At 38.2% G+C, this 19,101-nt stretch overlaps 1 protein-coding gene and 1 long non-coding RNA gene across 2 annotated transcripts; one reads left to right on the forward strand and one right to left on the reverse strand.

Moving 5' to 3' along the window:
• Positions 1-4,195: 4,195 nt before the first annotated feature.
• On the forward strand, positions 4,196-12,617 carry LOC118207472 (renin-like). Its single transcript, XM_035381094.1, has 7 exons — positions 4,196-5,903; positions 6,443-6,596; positions 7,462-7,585; positions 8,513-8,631; positions 9,361-9,557; positions 10,468-10,590; positions 11,049-12,617. Exons 1-7 carry the CDS (start codon positions 5,842-5,844, stop codon positions 11,290-11,292), a joined length of 1,023 nt encoding a protein of 340 aa, XP_035236985.1. The 5' UTR covers positions 4,196-5,841; the 3' UTR covers positions 11,293-12,617.
• Positions 12,618-12,960: 343 nt separating this feature from the next.
• Positions 12,961-15,159, reverse strand: LOC118207473. The gene is made up of 2 exons (XR_004761388.1): positions 14,831-15,159; positions 12,961-13,690 (listed from the first exon to the last, which is right to left on the reverse strand). It is a non-coding gene; the product is annotated as an uncharacterized LOC118207473 (long non-coding RNA).
• Between the last annotated feature and the right edge of the window lie 3,942 nt (positions 15,160-19,101).

The raw sequence follows: 19,101 nt of genomic DNA on the forward strand, positions 1-19,101 counted from the left end.
GTTTTTCCTTCTTGATTTTCACCAAGCATGACATTTCACCACTTAATTCACAGTCCATGTTATTCTATTTCATAAATGAGGTGTGGCATATAATCAACACACTATTTGAGCATAATCTACTCTGTAAGAATTAATTAAGTGCTAACACTGGCCGTCTGGGTAGTGTAGAGGTATAAGCACTCGCCTACCACCACAGAGACCTATGAAAACAAAAAATTGGCAGTGTTCACGAGTGGGAAGCCGGTGAGGGTGTGAGTCCTGATCGCTACACAACGCTCTCAGCCTTGCCTGAAGTAGTCCACCCTCGCACTGCAAATCACTTCATTGAACTGCTGTCAAATGTGACTTTTGCTTCTTCGTGTTTCTGTACACTTGGTAAGTCTCCAAGATAGAATTCACAATACTCAAAATTAGGTAATTAGATAATTACAAAAAATACTATATTGATTTCAAGGATTGTAAAGTGTTTTAGTGCCAATACAACGAACACCAAAAGCCTAAACTTTAAAGCACATTTGTAAAAGGTTCTTTACATTTTTAAATGAATAATTTCTGATACATTTAAATTGTTTTCATTTTCACTAATAAGCACAGATTGCAGTGATGGACACTCTGCATGTCCCATTAATGAGACTTTTAAGGGTGAAAGGACAATGGCAATATTTTAAGGTACTTCAATGATTCATGATGCTCAAACAATTTTTGTGAGGTTTATTTACATTGAATGATTGAATGTTGCGTCAGAACAAAGTCATATTGTTAACAAGGTTTGTTTCCTAGAGAGGTTTAACATGAGGGTGCCTGTAAGGGGGACAAAAATGCAAACTGACTTTTATTAAGCTTATTTCCTTCCATTCATAAACAGTTTGTTGTTATTTTTATGTATGTAGTATATACAAATAAGTGTCATTCTATCTTAATTAAAAATGGCAAATATGAAAGCAAATTGCTAGTGGTCAATAACAAGAAAATTCAATTATGAAAATATCTAGAGAAACCAGCTATTTGTATGACATTTTAAAAATATTGTATATGTATTTGTCTCAAATTTGAAAGACATGCATATATATTGCACACATAACATATTTGGCAGCATCATGCTATTTTCAGCCATCATGCCCAATTGGATCAACATTTTTTAGGGTGGTGGGCCAATAAACTGGTAAATCTGGAATTGTAGCAGAGCCATTTTTTAAAATGTCCTCCTCAAAAATCCTGGGGAAAATATATGATGGTCCTATTGTTTTGCCTGTGTGAGGTACCAGTGTGATTTGGTGTTTGTATTATAAAATTCACAATTCCAGTAAAACATTCCCCTTATTTGTTGTACTAGAAATTATTAAAAATTATACTAAAATTATTCTCTCTGACATTACAATTCCCCACTCCCCTTTTTTTGTTTAAACTTTATGGAACTTGGTATCAGTCTGTAGAGTAGTAAGTTAAAACCTGAGATTTTTAAATAATAACGCAGAAAATGTAGATGTATTTCTGTGCACATGGTGGCAGCAGTAGTCAGTTACAGTGGATGAAGGAGGCGCAGCAATTCTATGATTGTGTTTGATCTTCTTGAAATAACCAGTCTGTGGCTAAGGGCCACTACCCCAATAAAATGATTAGCATTTATCACTTTTATCCAACACACCCTATAGGCTGTATTGCAATGGATATAAATTGTGATGCCATTATTATATCATGAAAAAAATGTGTATACATTACAGTATAAATATTAAACAAACACAATGATCACAAATATTACATTAAGGGTTTAAATAGATATGACTAATTTTTGTTTAAAAGTCTAAAATCTTGTGTTTTTTAAATGTGGAAATGTGGAAAACAAAATATTATTAAAAACTTTCATTATTCTGAGGGCCACTTGGGACTAATTAATGGAATCTGACAACTATTTCTATTGAGGGTTTTGAGTAATTTTTTCTTGGGGTATTATTAAGTAAATGCTATAAGCCTATCATTCTAAAACCGGTGGGTGTCCTCCATATTTAAAAGCTTAATTATGTTTAACCAGCTTAAATATTCATGTTCGTATTCTTTGAGCTATTAGACTAATCATTGATATTAAGTTGAATCAACTAGTGATCTTGTTTAATTTCTGCTCAGATCGTTTGCTAATTGCTGCTTCAATATTTTTCTATAAATTATTCTTCAAAAAACAAACAAACAAAAAAAAAAACAATAATTTAGATGATTTTTAATTTGTCAACTTTGGAGGTCCATGACACACTGCAACAAGCTTCTATGAGCTTCTGCCCATTTCCTCTGTGTCACACCAAAGGTGTTACCTAACAGGAAAAAACATGAATTATCATATATTCCACTGATGAGCTTATCCAATTAACTGTGTTCGTCTTTCTCTTTCATATTTATTTGATAACTTTGTTCACATCCAGGCATATTGCTTAGTAAGGGTCCATTTTTAAAATTATGCACCAGGGAATAACAAAAATATTTCAATAAGAGGAGAGAAGGATAACACCTGTTTTCATTTCTTAATGCTTCTCCAAAACTTTTGAGGCTCACTAAAAGCTCCATGTTATGCAGCTTTAGAGAAAATGACAGGATCAGAAACAGACCACTCATTAGGGTCTGAGCTCACTGCTGTCTGTTCTCAAATAAGATTAGTTTGGGTTGAGCATCATCTTTGGTGGGGTTTGGTGATCTCTGATAAGATGAGTTTGGGTTGAGCGTCACCTTTGCTGGTGTTTGGTGATCTCTGATAAGATGAGTTTGGGTTGAGCGTCACCTTTGCTGGTGTTTGGTGATCTCTGATAAGATGAGTTTGGGTTGGGTGTCACTTTTGGTTTGGGGTTCTCTGGCAAGAGAGTACTAATAGCATGCTATCTGGAATTAAGGATGGGAGCACAAATGCCTCTTAGGTCCTGGTCTCCATGTAGAGAGGGAGAGAGAGACCGAGACAGATAGACAAACAGACAGACGGACAGGGCTTTCCCAGGCCTGAGAGCTGAGTGACTCCTGGTGGGGGTGCAGGGTGGAGTGACGCAGGTCTCTGCCCGGTTGTGTGGGAAAGGGGCCAGCCTGCACCGAAGGTCACAGCAGAACCCTCACCAGCCCTCCCTGCCTGCCAGAGAGAAGGCCTGCAGAGCACTCCAAACAATCAGCTGTATCACCCAATCTGGGATGGAGAGGCAGAGCCGCGGTGGCAGGCAGGGGCGGAGCCTACCACCAGAGGTACGGAAGCAGAAGGGAGAAACTGGGATCACAAAGGTGTATGTCATGCACTTTTAATGTTAATTTCCCAGGTGGGTTTCCTATCATACCCTCAAGCAAGAGAATTGAATTGCAGTTTGAACAGACAAAATATGTGAAATATGTATATAAAGTATTATATCACAGCAGAATTTTTGTCAGGGTTAAAAAAGACAATGCCGACACTATACAGGAACAAACAACTGTCTGAATTCCTAATTCAGTTGGTATGACGTTGCTTTTACATTGTTTCTGTAAGTTAGTGTTTTGAATGTCCCCTAGTCTGAGGGGACACTTGTAGTAATTTACAGCAGCAGCTCTTTAGTTTCCTTGATTTTAAATAGAAAAAAGTATCTATTCTACCCTCCACCCCCCATCCGCATCCACACATGGCATCACATTTGAACAGGGTTACATTCCAGGAAATACTTATACACTCTCCATTCCTAAAAAAACAGCATTTCCTGACCTTGGTGTGCTGTAAAATCCTAGCACGTAATTTACCTCTTTTCTGAGGAAACAAGGTGCCCTGCTCCCCTGAAGGACGTGTTTGTTTCCTTAGGGAAAACCCAAAGAGCTGACCTGTGACCCCAGCTTTGGTCTTCTTTGGGTCTCCCTAACATCCACCTCTGTATCTCTCTTTTGGCAGGAAGGCTGGGCCAGTTCACAAATATGCCCTCAACCAGAATGCTGTACTTACTGTGGGAAGCACTTCTGAGAGTGGGAGAGTGAGAGTGGGAGTGAGAGAGAGAGAGAGAGAAGGGAGAGATACAGTGAAGGAGGGTGTGAGCAATCAAGAGAGAATGAGGAGGAGGAGGGGTGTAGTGGAATGAAGAGGAGGAAAAGGGAGCCCTATGGCTTACCAGTCTGTACACTTTACAGTGTCTTGTTTTTCTTTTAGTTAAATTTTTCCACAATATTGCAGGTCTACCAGACACAAGAAGTGGGAGTTCGGCTTGATAAAATATACCGGCCCAGAGCCACATGCCTGAGAAGAAAGAATTGGCAATAAAGAAAAAGTAAATAGAATAGGACATTTTATTTGAACGGGTTATTTTCTGATATTCAAATCCTGACACAATCCAATTTTCAAGAAAACAGAACAGTATTTCTACTGCCCAATGTCTTTCTAAACAAAAAGGCTTGCATTTGTCCCAGAAAGCAGAGAATCAGGTTAATTGTTGTAGCTCTGCTCTTCCCTGTGTCTACCCCATGATAACAGAGTTCTAAAGTCCTTCCAGCACAATGTGGCTTCAAAGTGGAAAAAAGAGAGTTAACCTGGATATGGCAAAGACAAGATAGACAAGAACCTAATGTAAAGAAAAACAAAAAGCATATGGATTGACTGTGTGATGACAGAGGGATGGAAACAGAAGGTTTTATTTCCCTTCCTATTGCTGCTTTCGTCTTATTGATTTGAAAACTTTGGAGGGAGGTGCTGTTCTTCTAGAAGTGATTTGAGGCCCAGGAGACGGAACTATCTGGAGAATGTAAATGCTCTCAGTCTGGGGAGATAAGAAACTCTTTTAACAGATTGGCAACTCTCTTGAATTCTTCACAAACAGCACAGCACCACCACCACTTTGCAATAGGGAGACATTTTTGGTAATTTGGTTTAAATGAGCAGTCTCAGCAGGTTCTTACAGTAAATATCCTTCACGAGGAGGTCAAGGCGTGAGATTTACAATCAACATCATTTTTTACATTTATATAATTATTTATATAGTGAACACTAGTTGCCCGAAGTGATTCACATTCAGTGTATTATGGCAAAAGACTCCAAGTGACAAACAGCAGAACAGAGAAGATATTAACAGTACAGATATTTAGTGCAAACCTGATTAGCCGCCAGAAACATGAATGAAGTGAGATATGGATTCCACAAGTAGATAAGAATGAGTAGAACTCTGGTACTAATCAATACCTCAATAACGCATCAGGTCTTACTTGATAGGAATAAGCTTTCTTCCCTTTCTCCTGACATTTAAAATAATGTGGAAGTAGAAAAAAGAATTTGATCAATTTTTGTTTTGCCTGCGTCAGTCACAGACAAAATAACAGTAGTAACCCCTTGACTGGGCAGGCATAGGTGGATGCTATGGCAACCACTGCGCAACTACTCATGTATTTACTATACTTTAGAACGACCAAATTTGGCTTTTGACCTCATGAGAATTCTAGGACATAGGAGACTCCCACCTTTTCCCCAAAGGTTTGCTGCGACCCCCAACCCCAACATGTTTCCGGACTTTCCTGACGTCCACACTGGGTGGCGTGTATTAGCCAATGACGTGATCGCTGGCCCGGCGGGAATACTGCCCCATGGGACCTGCGTCCCTGCGTTCTTCTCTGGGGTCAGAGGTCACTTCACCCTGGGAGTGTTTTATCAGCAGAAGGGGCTGGTGGGGAGGAAGGGTTTTTTTTTGGTGCCTGGTTCCATAGAAGCTCAGTTGTCGAAAGCAGTCCTTTGGGTTGGAGTGGAGCTAAGGAGAGATGATATAAGAAGAAGAAGGGAGAGCCCAGTCTTTCAGAGGTTCAGGAACAACAAGATTCACAACAGTGGCAGCGCAGAGACAGTTCTGTATCTGTTACATCACCGTCAGGGGCCTGACCATGCACTGCAGGGGACTAATTGTGCTGACCATGGCTATGACCACCATCCAGGCATTAAGAAGGTATCCCTCCGTCTTAATGTATGCCTGTATGTGCATGCATGTGCGCGTTTGCATGTGAGCTGCTGTTTCCATTCCATTCCTTTATCAGTGAGGGGAAAACAAGGACTTCGGAAAGACAAAGAAAATATTTTGTATCACCATGACCAGTGCGCTGAAGAAACTGTCGATATTTTGATATTTATCTTTATTTTTATGTTGATATTTATCTTTCAGTAAAGTAATAATTTGTATGTTAATCTAACTGACATGACATTGACTTGATGGTGTTGATGTGGAGATGGGATATCTATCTGATTTATAACTATAATGATGGTGATAGCTGAACATTCAAACAAAATAGCGGATTTCATGGTTGATCTTTGGTTTTATATGCCTTTTACAGACAAAGTAAAATACTGCTAACGTGTGTGCAGGAATCTTTCTTTTCTATGTGTGACCCACCCAAATGCCTGAAGATATTATAACTGTATTATAAATTATCTCTAAAAAGAAATGATATACTGCAGACAGGAGACAGCATATCTCTGGTCTCCCCACAGGATCACATTAAAGAAGATGCCCTCCATCAGAGAGAATCTTTATGAAATGGGTGTGTCTCCTGGCCAGGTCCTTGCACAGATATCACCGAAAACTGGCGAAAGCCCCGCCCCCATCAATGGGATAGCCCCCACACAACTGACCAACTACCTGGATGTGAGAGTCAGCTCTTCCACTGTGATACCTCTGTTGAAATGTTTGACTTTTGCAGTAGTATGTAGTGAGAACAGCAGTGCTAGTCAGTTTTGTAATATAATGATGTTCATTTTCCATATAACCATATCATTCTCTGAATAACAAAAAGTGAACCATAATTACAGTTTAAAGTAAATGCCACAGACTTCAAAACAATTCAGTTGTTGTCCAATAAGCAAAACTTTTTCTTGTAAAGAGCACATACCATGTACTGATACAGCTGCTGTTGGTTCACTTTACACTTCAGTTTAAACTTTATATGCATATTCCCTCCAATTACTCCTAAACTGTGAGAGGCAGGCTCAGGCAACATATTTCAACCAAACCTGTCCTCCTCTAGCTGGATGTAGGCCTGACAATTTGAACTGAAATACAGGAGAAATTAATTGAAACCTGCATGTGGAGATCAACCAATTGATGTCCACTTCTGCCATCTGGCCAAGGGGTAGGAACTCTTACCAGATGCAAGATGAAACAAATAAAGGAAGACTGATAATGTAACACCAGCCTTCTCCAGATGTGGGATGTTGCATTTGTTAAAGCACAGGATGATTTTGCAGAATCTAATTAGTCTATTTACAGTTTTTGCTTTTTTCCCTCATTTGTTCACAGCATTTGCATCTTTTTATATTTATATTTTTTTCAAAATGTATACCTGAAAGAGAGTAGCACTCACCAAACTACACATTCAGTATAAAAGCAACTTGTTAAAATGTCTTATGATTCTTTTGTTATTAGTTCAAGACAAGGTTTGGCTGAATAACTCTTTCAGTTAAATTCATGTTTAACTTGCTGCAGCTTCTCACCGCTGTCTCTCTGTCCGCAGACGCAATATTTTGGTGAAATCAGCATTGGGTCCCCGCCACAAGTGTTCAACGTGGTGTTTGATACGGGATCTGCCAATCTTTGGGTTCCCTCCTATGACTGCTCCCCACTTTACACAGCCTGCTGTAAGTTTGAGGATATATATACTCTCTCTCAATCATCTCAATGAATTTTACAAAACTCACTTTCAATCCTTCTCTCTCTCTCTCTGTTCATAAGGCCTAATTTCCACATTTAGGCCTTAGGAACATATTGTCCTAGTACTTTTTCTTCTTGTAATATTAATCAATTTTTTATACTTACATTTTTCATAAATTACATGTTTTACAGAATAGTCATTTTATGATGCCTTCAGATAAAAAGAAAAGTTTGGAACCCATGCTCAACAATACATTTTCATGCTTTGGCTGAGGTGTTGATTCTATTTGTGGATCACAACACTTGCCATATGATTTAAACATGTCAAGCAGTTTCCCACTTTCTAAAACATATTTAACTATTTTCCCCCGATATCTCAAGAAATAAATTTGGTTATAGCCACACATATTTGGAAAACTGCCAGTAATGTTTACCTTACCGTCGCTACTTGGTCATGAATTTAATCTTGTCCATGCTCAAATACAAAGTTAATGATGATTTTGAATTTATCTGTTGAGTTTCCTGCATTGGCAGGAATAGAATGTACGTGGTGCATATTTCATGGATTAAATAGATAATCTTTCATGGAATAAGGGCCAATTTCATGGAGCGCATATTCTGGAAGATCAGAGATCAGTCTAAGATCAGAGTGTGCACAGCTCACAGAGATGCCACATTTGTTTTTCAATGAAGCTCCTCACTAAGTTAGAATCTTCATCTTGTCAACCTCTACACTACATTTCTTTTTATTCTTCCAAACCATACGGTGGCAAGCTTGGCACTCACCAATATCACTGCTAAAACTACAGTGGTCTATTTTTTTTATTTTCAATGTATTTAAAACAATGAGAGACTATTGCAGAATCTTTATAAGTTTGATATTTCCTTGTTGCTCATAAATGTCTTTTGCTCAGTTACCCACAATAGATATGATTCCTCGAAATCCCAAACACATGTTCCGAATGGCACAGGATTCTCCATCCAGTACGCAGCCGGAAATGTCAGAGGATTCCTGAGTGAAGATATAGTTGTGGTGAGTGCAGCTTATCTCAGGCATATTAAGACAATGACTGTTAAACACAATGAAAATAAAGCTATGGCTTGTCAATACGCCCTTATCAATAAGGCAATTGAGGAAGTTACCCGAAATGATTGCGCATATATGCTTTTTTTGTATGTGCATGTGTGTGCATGTGCGTGCATGTGTTTGTGTGTATGTGCATGTGTGTGCATGTGCGTGCGTGTGTGTGTATGTGTGTGTGTGTGTATGTGTGCGTGCGTGTACGTACGTGCATGTCAGTATTACTTATGCGGTGGATTGTTTTTTGACAGTTGGGCAACTGTGAATGACATTTCTTCCCATAAAACTTTTTGTTTTGTTTTATTTTGTGATATGAGTTATGAAATAAACATTTTTCAAGAGAATATAAATCTTCCACTCCCTAGAGCCTTGGCTGGTCTCTACAGATTTTAGAGACAGTTGTTAACTCAGTTTTGGGAAACTCATGTTTTAATAGTTTTAAAATCCGATCTTGCCTAATGAAATCAAACCACCTACCATTCATTTGATAGATTTTTAATGATTAGGTCGTCATTGAAAAAAACTGACACTGTTGATAAAAATTCTTTCTTTACCCTTTGGATGGTCATTGTTGTAACGGTCAAACGATCACTGGTTTTGGTAATATGATGTAGCAGTCTTGATTGGCAAATTGAACTATTGTTTGGACACCAGCCAGTAATCATGGCCTCTTCCTTCTAGGTGGGTGGGATTCCTGTGGTGCAGGTGTTTGCGGAAGCGACAGCCTTACCAGCAATACCCTTCATTTTCGCTAAATTTGATGGGGTGCTGGGCATGGGGTACCCTGACGCGGCTATCGACGGGATCACCCCTGTGTTTGACCGCATTATGTCCCAACACATCCTGAAGGAGAAGGTCTTCTCGGTGTATTATAGCAGGTCAGTGTGTGTACTGCCTCACTACACGGCTGAGTTAAATGACAGGCCTGGGTAATGAGCGATGCAAGGCGGAATGGTGCACATGCCCACTTGCCATCCAAACAGTCATGAACAAATACAGCGATGTGAAAAATAAAGCCCCCCTTCTTTCACTTCTATGAGTTCTATGTTCGATTAGGACATAACTAATCCTCATCTAGTCCTCACCAACAGATAAATCTAACTTCATCTGACTCATAGCACATGCAAGTCTACTTTGTCATGAGTTATTCAACCTAAATTACGATAATTTGGTCTGTATATACTTTGTGAGTTTTAACAGTCTCATTTTAGCAGTACATTTGCCAAAAAACCAAATAATAATTTAAAAATATATACTAATAAAATTAAAGCAAGCTCAAACCTTAAAGGAAGATATTATTCAATGTTTGTATCAAGGCAAATTATTAATATTAAATAACAATAATATACAATGTACTCTACAAGATTCATATGATCGTGACTGCTTATAACATACAGATAAGATGATAAACATACAGTGAAAAAGCATAATTCAATCTGCTCTTTTTTGGTAAAAGCTTTAAAAGCTAAAAAATATATATTTAAAAAAAAATTAGAGAGAATGAAAGCTACCATGTGTCTGACCATAACTGTGACCCCCTGTGACAATTAAATATGTCGCCTTCCATTCATTTAAAAATCAGATGTATGCTTTACAGTCATTAAGTTTGAATGTTCAAACTATAAACTGCAGCATAACAAATGTGCAGTATCTGCAAAGCTGCATTAGTTACCAAGGTAATGGCGGTTCACTATTGCACACAAACAGGCACGCACGCACGCACGCACGCACGCACACACACACAAACAAATAGGCACTGTCAACCCTAAGCTTAACTCTCCCCGACAGGGACCCAAAACATATTCCAGGAGGAGAAATCGTTCTGGGAGGGTCTGATTCCAACTACTACACAGGATCCTTCAACTATGTGGGCACCAGTGCCAGTGGCAAATGGGATGTCACCATGAAAGGGTGAGCTTTGCTGGTTTTTAAATTTTGCATTCATGTCATTTGGCACATGTTCTTATTCAGAGAAAGGCAAAAAAAGTGCTTTTAACTTCAGTATGACAAGATATTGCATGAATTTACCAGATAGTCTCATCCAGAGCCACAATAAAAGATATAAGAGAGATACAGAACCTCTTATTTAGTATTTTATTAGCAGGGCAGAAGAGTGTCTGCTGTTATTTTTTGATATAAGATGGCTTTGCATCCATGCAACACATCATAATGGGTCCCACAAGATGACAATGTGGACTATATCCTGTGGGCATGACACTCATCTCTTGAGTATTCCCAGTTAATATACTCCTTTATGTTTAACCCTGCCATGTTGTAACACACACACACACACACACACACACGCATACACACAAACATAAACTCATCTCTCTCACTCTCCCTCTCACACACACTTATTCCTTTCCCAGGGTCTCAGTGGGGACAGAGACACTCTTCTGTGTAGACAGTTGCACGGCTGTGATTGACACTGGCTCATCCTACATCACAGGCCCTGCCTCCTCTGTGTCGATCTTAATGAGGGCCATAGGGGCCACAGAGCTGGCTGAAGGAGAGGTAAGTATTAGCGTGAAGTTCAACTGGCTTCACAAATTGTCCAACATAAGGCCGTATTTGCATTGTCTTTTAAAACAAATCATATTTGCTTTTATTTAAAACAAATCATTGAAAGGCAGACTTTTCTAAAATGTCTTCACAGGAAAAAATAAAATAAAAAATCACAGGGCCATCCCTGTGCTTTAATGACAATCCATCCACAGTCCATCCAATGTAAGATAATTTCAGGTCAAACTAAAATCTCAAAAATAAAAACAAAAAAAAAAACTATACTTCACACTTTCACAACTTAGCCTCAGAAGTTAATGTTCTCAAGGGCTGAGAGTTTGTCATTTGTCATTGTCATTGTGGTTGTTTCCGTAGAAAACCTTGAAAAGTGCCAAACTCTCGGTGCTGCATAGGCATGAGGCATGCCTCACCAAACTGAAATTGGTCCGTAGCATACCTGCCATCCCAATAATAGCAAAGTAATTCACATCATGAAAAATCATTGCACAATTTCACTGTGATGTAAAAATTGCAATCAAACGAAAACCTTGCCACAAGTGCAGTTAAGCAAGAGGAAGAAAAAATGAATTGGAATGGCTGTGATGCAGATGCCAGAAACCTTATTATGTAACCATTGTCTAAGAATTCTTTGTTGCCCAACAGTGGTTTCAGATGCTGGGCCAGCAGGAATTGTTAGCATTATTCCAGTGTTTTACACTTCAAGTGCACAACTTTGACAAAAAAAAGGGTGTTGATAAATATTAAAAGGCGCTCTCCTCACACCGTGTATGAGGGCTGCATGGAGAAGCCGTTACAGAAGGAAGCCACACCATGTTGTTTGTTTGGCTTATTCACCTGAACAAATGTATCCAGCTGTAGGCTGTATTTCAAAAATATTCAATTTACCAAAGATTAGCATGTAACATACAGATGCAGGCTAAAAGTTGATACAAAGTACTGAGAGGGTTCCTGGAGTTCTACTTACTTTGGTACTCCTAAGCCTGCATTCCAAATATCCTGAACCACTTGACAACTTTCATTGGCTGACTGTGGGAGAATATTGCAGCAAATGCAAATGGGAAAGACAGGAAAATGCACTCTGGTAAGCAAGGGCAAATACGGAGAGATTTGCTCAGAGGACGTTACTCAACTGACTATGAAACTGTTATATAAAATACATACATTTTTACGGTAGCCAAAATCAGATACCAAGTGATTATATTTACATATTTCTTATGATTATATAACCGCTGTATTGCATGGTTAGAGTTTAGAATGCATGCATAGCTCATGCTATAATTTGTGCTTATTTAAACGGTTAAACTGATAATATGTAACATGTAAGCCGTATTGTATAAGGCGTGCAGCAGATTTAGGAGTAAAGCACTATGTGATATCCACCTCCACAGTACACGGTGAACTGCGATCAGGTGAAATCTTGCTTTTGTCTTACAATACAGCAGCCCAAAGTCTAATGCTTTAGTCTGACAGTGCAGCATCATGAAGTGCTTTTGTGTAATACCTCAAAGGCTAAAAATGTATGTCTCATACAGTTTATTTCAATTCATTTATGTTTCATTTTAATTTCAATTGTGCTTCATACAGTTACTGTGACAAATACACTACAAAAAGGTCTGAGCCAGGAGTTCAAATAACCAGAAAGTGATTAAAAAACTCTAACAGTGAGAAAAAATTATTCACCCTCAAGAGGAATCTTAGAGTGGGACCCCAACAATGAGCCACATATCTTGGCTTCAAAAACCAGAGAGAGTAAGTCTGTTACAGATTAGAAATATTTATTTCAAAGACAAATAATCAGGTCTGATGGATAAGATTTTAGACAATGCAATGCAAATGTATTCCAGCTGTATGTTAAAGGCCTACCAAGGACCTTCCATGAGATAACCTTTCTCAGAGTCAGGCACTGGTATATGGAGAGAGGTATGGGATTTGGCAGCTAGGATGCTCATGCTGTAAACACTTCCTTGATCAATCTTGCACACGACTGGCATATGATTCTCTGCTTGTCTCTGTGGTCGTCCCCAGCAGTCGCAGTTTGGAGAGGACATCTGCACCGTGGCTTTCAAGGGCCTGGATGTGCCGCCACCTACTGGTCCTCTCTGGATTCTTGGCGCCAATTTTATTGCCCGCTACTATACAGAGTTTGATCGCGGCAACAACCGTATAGGGTTTGCCAGGGCCGTTTGACCCTCGACCTTGTCATCTCCCCCACCTGCTTCAGTTTTCTTACTGCTTCTCTGCCATTTCATCCAAATATTTTCCCATGAGAACCCAAAGCAATATGACACACCCCAGAACCAGACCTACATGGACCCCAGAATCAAAACGTAATAAGTTATTTAAAGTCACATATTAAATATGTATATATTTTCCAATTCTTTGTTATTATTTTGAAGAGACATGTAGTGCAACACATTGAAAGCAATTTCAGTCTCATTCTAGAATGTATCTTGTGTATATCCAATGGTGTTGGATCACCTGCCTCCCCCTGAAAGCGAGAGTTAAATTAAAAAATTAATTGAGATGATTGACATATTTCTGCTCACCAGTGATGGTTTTACACTGCCTATGCTTCACATTAATTTGAGATCAAGGTTTTTTTTTTATATTTGTACACATTTTTTATACACACAGAGCTTTTCAGGATTTAAGCATACCCTGTATAAAACTGCATTATGTATAATGATTTAATTGCCCTTTTTGGTATGGAGAGATGGAAAATAAACAGAAGTTTACTTGGGTTCAACAATAAAATCAAGAAAACATTATAAAAGTACTTCACAACTGAAGCTGTACCACACACTGTCTCAAAGTAAAAAAAATGGTTTGTCATAGATTGAAAAAGAAAAATTAGCGATTGATAATTTACATAAAAATGAATTATAACAGGGTAATATATAAATTTATTCTGCTACTATAATATATATATATATATATATATATATATATATATGTCTGCAGATTATTGCAATCAGCCAAAGGATAGAGGGCTAACCAGGTAGAACTCATACCCATATAGGCCCTGCCTCCTTACAGGCGTCATTGCTGGCCTCTGAAGCAAATCGTAACACTCAGAACAGCTTGAAGGAGCAGGAGCAGGGTGATATAAACCTTTATTGTCTGTTTCATTTCCCTATGTGGTAGCATAGCCCCAGAGCATAGGTCAGAATATTACAGTATCTCGAGTCAAAATGATCTGTTATGTTGTAAGTAGTATAAACAGTTTTAGTGTCTTTGGCAAAAGAATACAAATATGTGACTGACGTAATTTTTATTTTTCTGAGATGCTGATTCATTATTTTTATTTATTTAGTTTTTACTGAGAATGCAACAATGTGTTTAATATTATCTAATATAACTGAGGATTTTGCTCAGTGCACTATGGAGTGTGACTACACACATGCAGATCCATGTTTATGAGCTTCCTCATGTTTAAACACACAAATACACACACGTGCCTGCACACACATTTCATAAAGTCATCACCAATAAAGTGATGTGTAAAGCAGACATCTCTTTTTGAGTGTCAGAGCATTACCATACATAAGAATAAATACATTTGATTTTCAAGAATCAGTTACAGGCTTTTACTGCTTTCTGCTATTTGGCTATCCTTGATCTCACTTACCACTGTTTCCTCTTTTTTGGAATCGATGGGATGAAAACTGCACACAGTATTTCCTGGTTATAGATTATAAAACTGAAAAAGAGATTTATTCCCTCCCCTGTTGCATGAGACATAATGAAGAGGTTTCTTCCCTCAATGAGCCTGCACAAACCAACCAGTTCCACTCCATTGTGCATATGGACTTCAAAATTCTTTGAAAGTTTGGCCTGTCTGTGAGATATCCTGGCTAGGTAGAAAATGATTACTAATCCTCTCTTTATTTATCAAAGTTGCACATCAAGTCAGGCACCAGCGGGCAAAATGTGACACCGCTCTGAATGGCTAAAGGATGTCAAGTGCATGCAAACCAATGAATATTTGAAGTCATTCCAGTGACCCTTGGTAATAAATTTCACATGGATTACACAATAGCCCAGTCTATCTTTAAGTGCATCACACTTGGGTTTCCAAACACAAAGACCGGAAACAGAGTGCAGACAGAGCTGGGAAAATCCAAACGCGAAAGGTGAAATGTCCAGGAGCATCAGGCCATATTTCTCTACACTCCGGCATAGAAAACTATCAGCGGAAATGCCTCTGTGCTTAAGCTTGTATTTGTGCTTGTTTAGCCTTTTCAGCTTTTTGAGTATCCAATTATATTAAACGCTGTTTTAAAAAAAATATATAAAAATTGGAACCAAATGAATCACAAGATTTTGACATATGTTGTGCAGCTGAGTAGGAGACAGACACAGTGGTAATTTAGTAATTTTGAGGATATCTTGTCCTAGGACATGTGACCTCTCATCTTTCAGAGTTGCACATCCTTTTATTGTTCTCTGAAATGTGCTATTGCTTTATTTTAGTTTAAAATACATTTTTGTCATTTGAGTTGAAATTGTCTGATATAGTATTTGAATAGTATTTGGATCCAGTTACCACATACTGATGATAAATGTGAGTGCGTGTTTTAACACAAAAATATCAGTCAGTTTTTTATTTGCCCAACCAGTCAATAACAGCAACAGAAAGACATCTTAGAAATTTAAGGATTACAATGTAATTGTCATACATACTATTATATATGTGTATCATTGGAACAGACATATTTTGATTTTGATTTGCCTCTTTACTCGACAATTTTAGATTTGTAATCAAACTATTCACACATGTTTTTCTCTTCAGAATATGAAATAAACATTTAGTTGGATTCAGGTCAGAATTTTCCAGTTTTGGGCTTTGAAAAGCTCCTTTGTTGCTTTGGCAGTATGGAATTATTGGCTGTAAGATGAAGCACCATCCAATTAATTTAGCTGCTGCTACCAAGACTGCTACCACTACCTGTACCTGCCATACATGCCAAAACCATACCACCCCCACCCTCAAGTTTCACAGGGGGGGGGGGTGCTTTGGACCTTGGGCAGTTCTTTTTGGCCTCCACACTTTGGTCTTGCCATCACTCTGAAACAAGTGAACCATGTTCTCATCAGTACACAAGACCTTTTTGTGCTGAATTCTGTGGGCTCTATAATTGAATAAGAATATTGCACTTACCTCTCTGCCCTGTCCCCAAAATCATATAAATCTCTATCGTCATATAAACGCAATATCATACAGATGGTTTTGACTGTCATTGTCTCGCTTGTTAAATCTAATGGTTACACATGGCAACTTTGAATCATCAAAAAGCCCCTTTTGTTTGAGCCAGAGACATCAAACATATGGAGCTCATTTCTTTCTTAAGAGACTCCACTGCATGCTAGGGCTATGAGAACCTCTATTCCATCGTGAATAAGGACTTTCTAAGTCACCTAGAATCTGTCCCCTGTGTGTCCACCATCCTCTCTTTTATTAACTTTGTATAAAGTGTACATTGCTCTTGCTGTACATATGTACATTTTTATTTTGTTGGACATCATTTAAAGTCATGTGGCACATCATACAGCTTTCAATTATTTTTTATGTATAGTTCACATGTAACCTTTGTGCCATTACATTGACATATTTTACATGACTTCACATGTAACTATTTATATATTGACCAAATGATACATTATATTACAAGGGGTACTTAACAAAACACAGATTTCTGGTACTTGCTGATTTACAAGAAAATTTGTATTGGCTAATGCAGGCTAATGCATTTGTTACCCACAAATGCCAGTTGTTAGCAACTGACCCCATTTTTCCAAGGTGACAATGTGTAGAATCTTTCCTTTCACATCAAACTAAATGTTTCATTTTATTTGGTCTAATTTTATGCATGCATTGAAAAATGTAATGTGCAATTTTCTTTTTCTTCCATTTTTTTCTTTTTGGTTAATTCAATCGTTTTAAGGCAAAGTTTAATCTTTCAGGGAGGAACAGTAAGTGGGAAAGGATGGGCTTTCCTGCCAGTTGCAAAAGAAGACTTGATGTCTGGGTTTTTTTTTCTGGAAAGTACGATTAATGAGCACTTGGAATGAGATTAGGCATGTTCACTGTGGACGAGGTCACGAAACCAAGGTCAGAGGCCAGCCTATTAAAGATAGATGAGTATCTTGTCTGTTTTTGGCAGAAACTCTTGTTTTCTATCACCTTGAGGTGACGGTGAAGACAGTGAAAATGCAGAGATAAGTTAGAAATGTAATGATGATGGCAGTATCTTTCAGGTAACAGTCCTTGAATTAAAGCTGATAGTCTCGTGATGTCAGTGTCGGCGTTTACGTGTGCGCCTGGATACACTCACGCACTCACATTTACGTAAACCTAAACATCCTTTATTATACATTGAATCGGTGTAGGGCAGGCTTAATTAGCTCCGTGCCAAGAAAACGGACACGCCCCACCCCATTAGTGATGTATGTTCAGTAGCCCCCATGAGCAGGTCCAGTACAGGTTGACATGTTTATGTGCACAAGTCATCACATGTATGTGCCTATCTAGATAGCATCTAATTGATTATATTACATAAGTATATAGCCTGCAATACTGTAACCTTTTGTTATGTGTCCACATAAATTGTATTTACAGAAGGATTAGGGTCTAAACTATGGTCTAATTCCAGTGTTAAAATAACCATAGACAGAACTGGCTTACTTTTAATGTTAAAGTTGTCGATCTAGTCTGCACTTTTGCACTTGTCTTTCTTGATTCTATATTTTGCCCCTCAAGAGAATTAGTGCAATTCAATCATTTGCACTTGTGTTTGCATTGTTTCTCTAGATAAGAGTGTTAAATGTCAGTAAAGTCAGAAATATCACTGCACAGTGATGATTTTCAATATTTAAGAAGGAAAACAGCGGTACAGTGTGTAGTCACATTCATTTTCATTGGATCTTGGATTTCCAAAACTTGGGTCTACAGCATAATTTAGTTTTGGTTCTTGATTGGTAATTTTGGTCAAAGGCCACTTTATTTTTTATTACACAGATAAAGATGATACTGTAATTATACACGTTTTTATTAAAAATAGCATATTTTAAATGTCCAAAGTTTCTCCAAGTCATTTTAGAGTGTAACACAGCGGGCAATTTCTTTTAGTAATAGTCCAGTATCAGAAGCCAAGTTTAGTCACAGTCATGCCAGATATATGCGTGTAATGCTTGACAGCTGTTCAGTGACTCAGTCTTCACCAGTCCTCATCTCTCTTGCATTGCTCTGCTCCTACAGTGTCATGAATATCCCTGTGAGGGTGGAATCATAGGTTGGTAATAAGTTGTGATTCCACAGAAACATTTGTAATTATCTTGTGAGATGTTTCACAACTTCAAACAAGAGCAACGGTCACAAACATTAGCAGTGGCTTTATAGCCATGGATTTACTTCTGTGGCACAACATGTGCAATGGAAAGAAGAGGGAAAACTCCAACATCCAACAAAAGGTGGGGCTACTATGTCCTGCCAATCACTGACTCACATGAACCAATAAATAAATAAAAAAACATGCAAGGTGTTGAAGGACTAGTAGCTTCTCTGCTCCTCTTTCCAACCTTGACTGCTCTTGTCATACAGTTGTTGTGGTCTAAATGGCATATATTTCATAAATGATTTACCTTTTCTTTCATATATCTTAGTCAGAAAATACTCTTCAGAAGTGTTAGAACTTCTGTAACCCCATTCACTTTTGCTAAGAGAGAGAGAGAGAGTAGCAAGCATGTTGATCCTGAGGCTTCCCATTCTACTATTAACCCCATGTATATTTGTGCACTTCATAAAGCCATATATTTTCTGATGCAAGTTCATCAGACACATTTGGATAACAGTTCAGCTTTAGAATGATCAGCTACGATTGCATGTTCCTCCAATAAATG

This window comes from Anguilla anguilla, chromosome 11 (genome assembly GCF_013347855.1).
Source record: "Anguilla anguilla isolate fAngAng1 chromosome 11, fAngAng1.pri, whole genome shotgun sequence".
NCBI classification, from domain to species: Eukaryota; Metazoa; Chordata; class Actinopteri; order Anguilliformes; family Anguillidae; genus Anguilla; species Anguilla anguilla.

Coding starts and splice junctions, on each gene's coding strand:
- LOC118207472 (XM_035381094.1), top strand. CDS start 5,842: ATGCACTGCAGGGGACTAATTGTGCTGACCATGGCTATGACCACCATC. Junction 8,632..9,360: donor TGAGTGAAGATATAGTTGTG/GTGAGTGCAGCT, acceptor TCTTCCTTCTAG/GTGGGTGGGATTCCTGTGGT. Junction 10,591..11,048: donor TGGGATGTCACCATGAAAGG/GTGAGCTTTGCT, acceptor TTCCTTTCCCAG/GGTCTCAGTGGGGACAGAGA.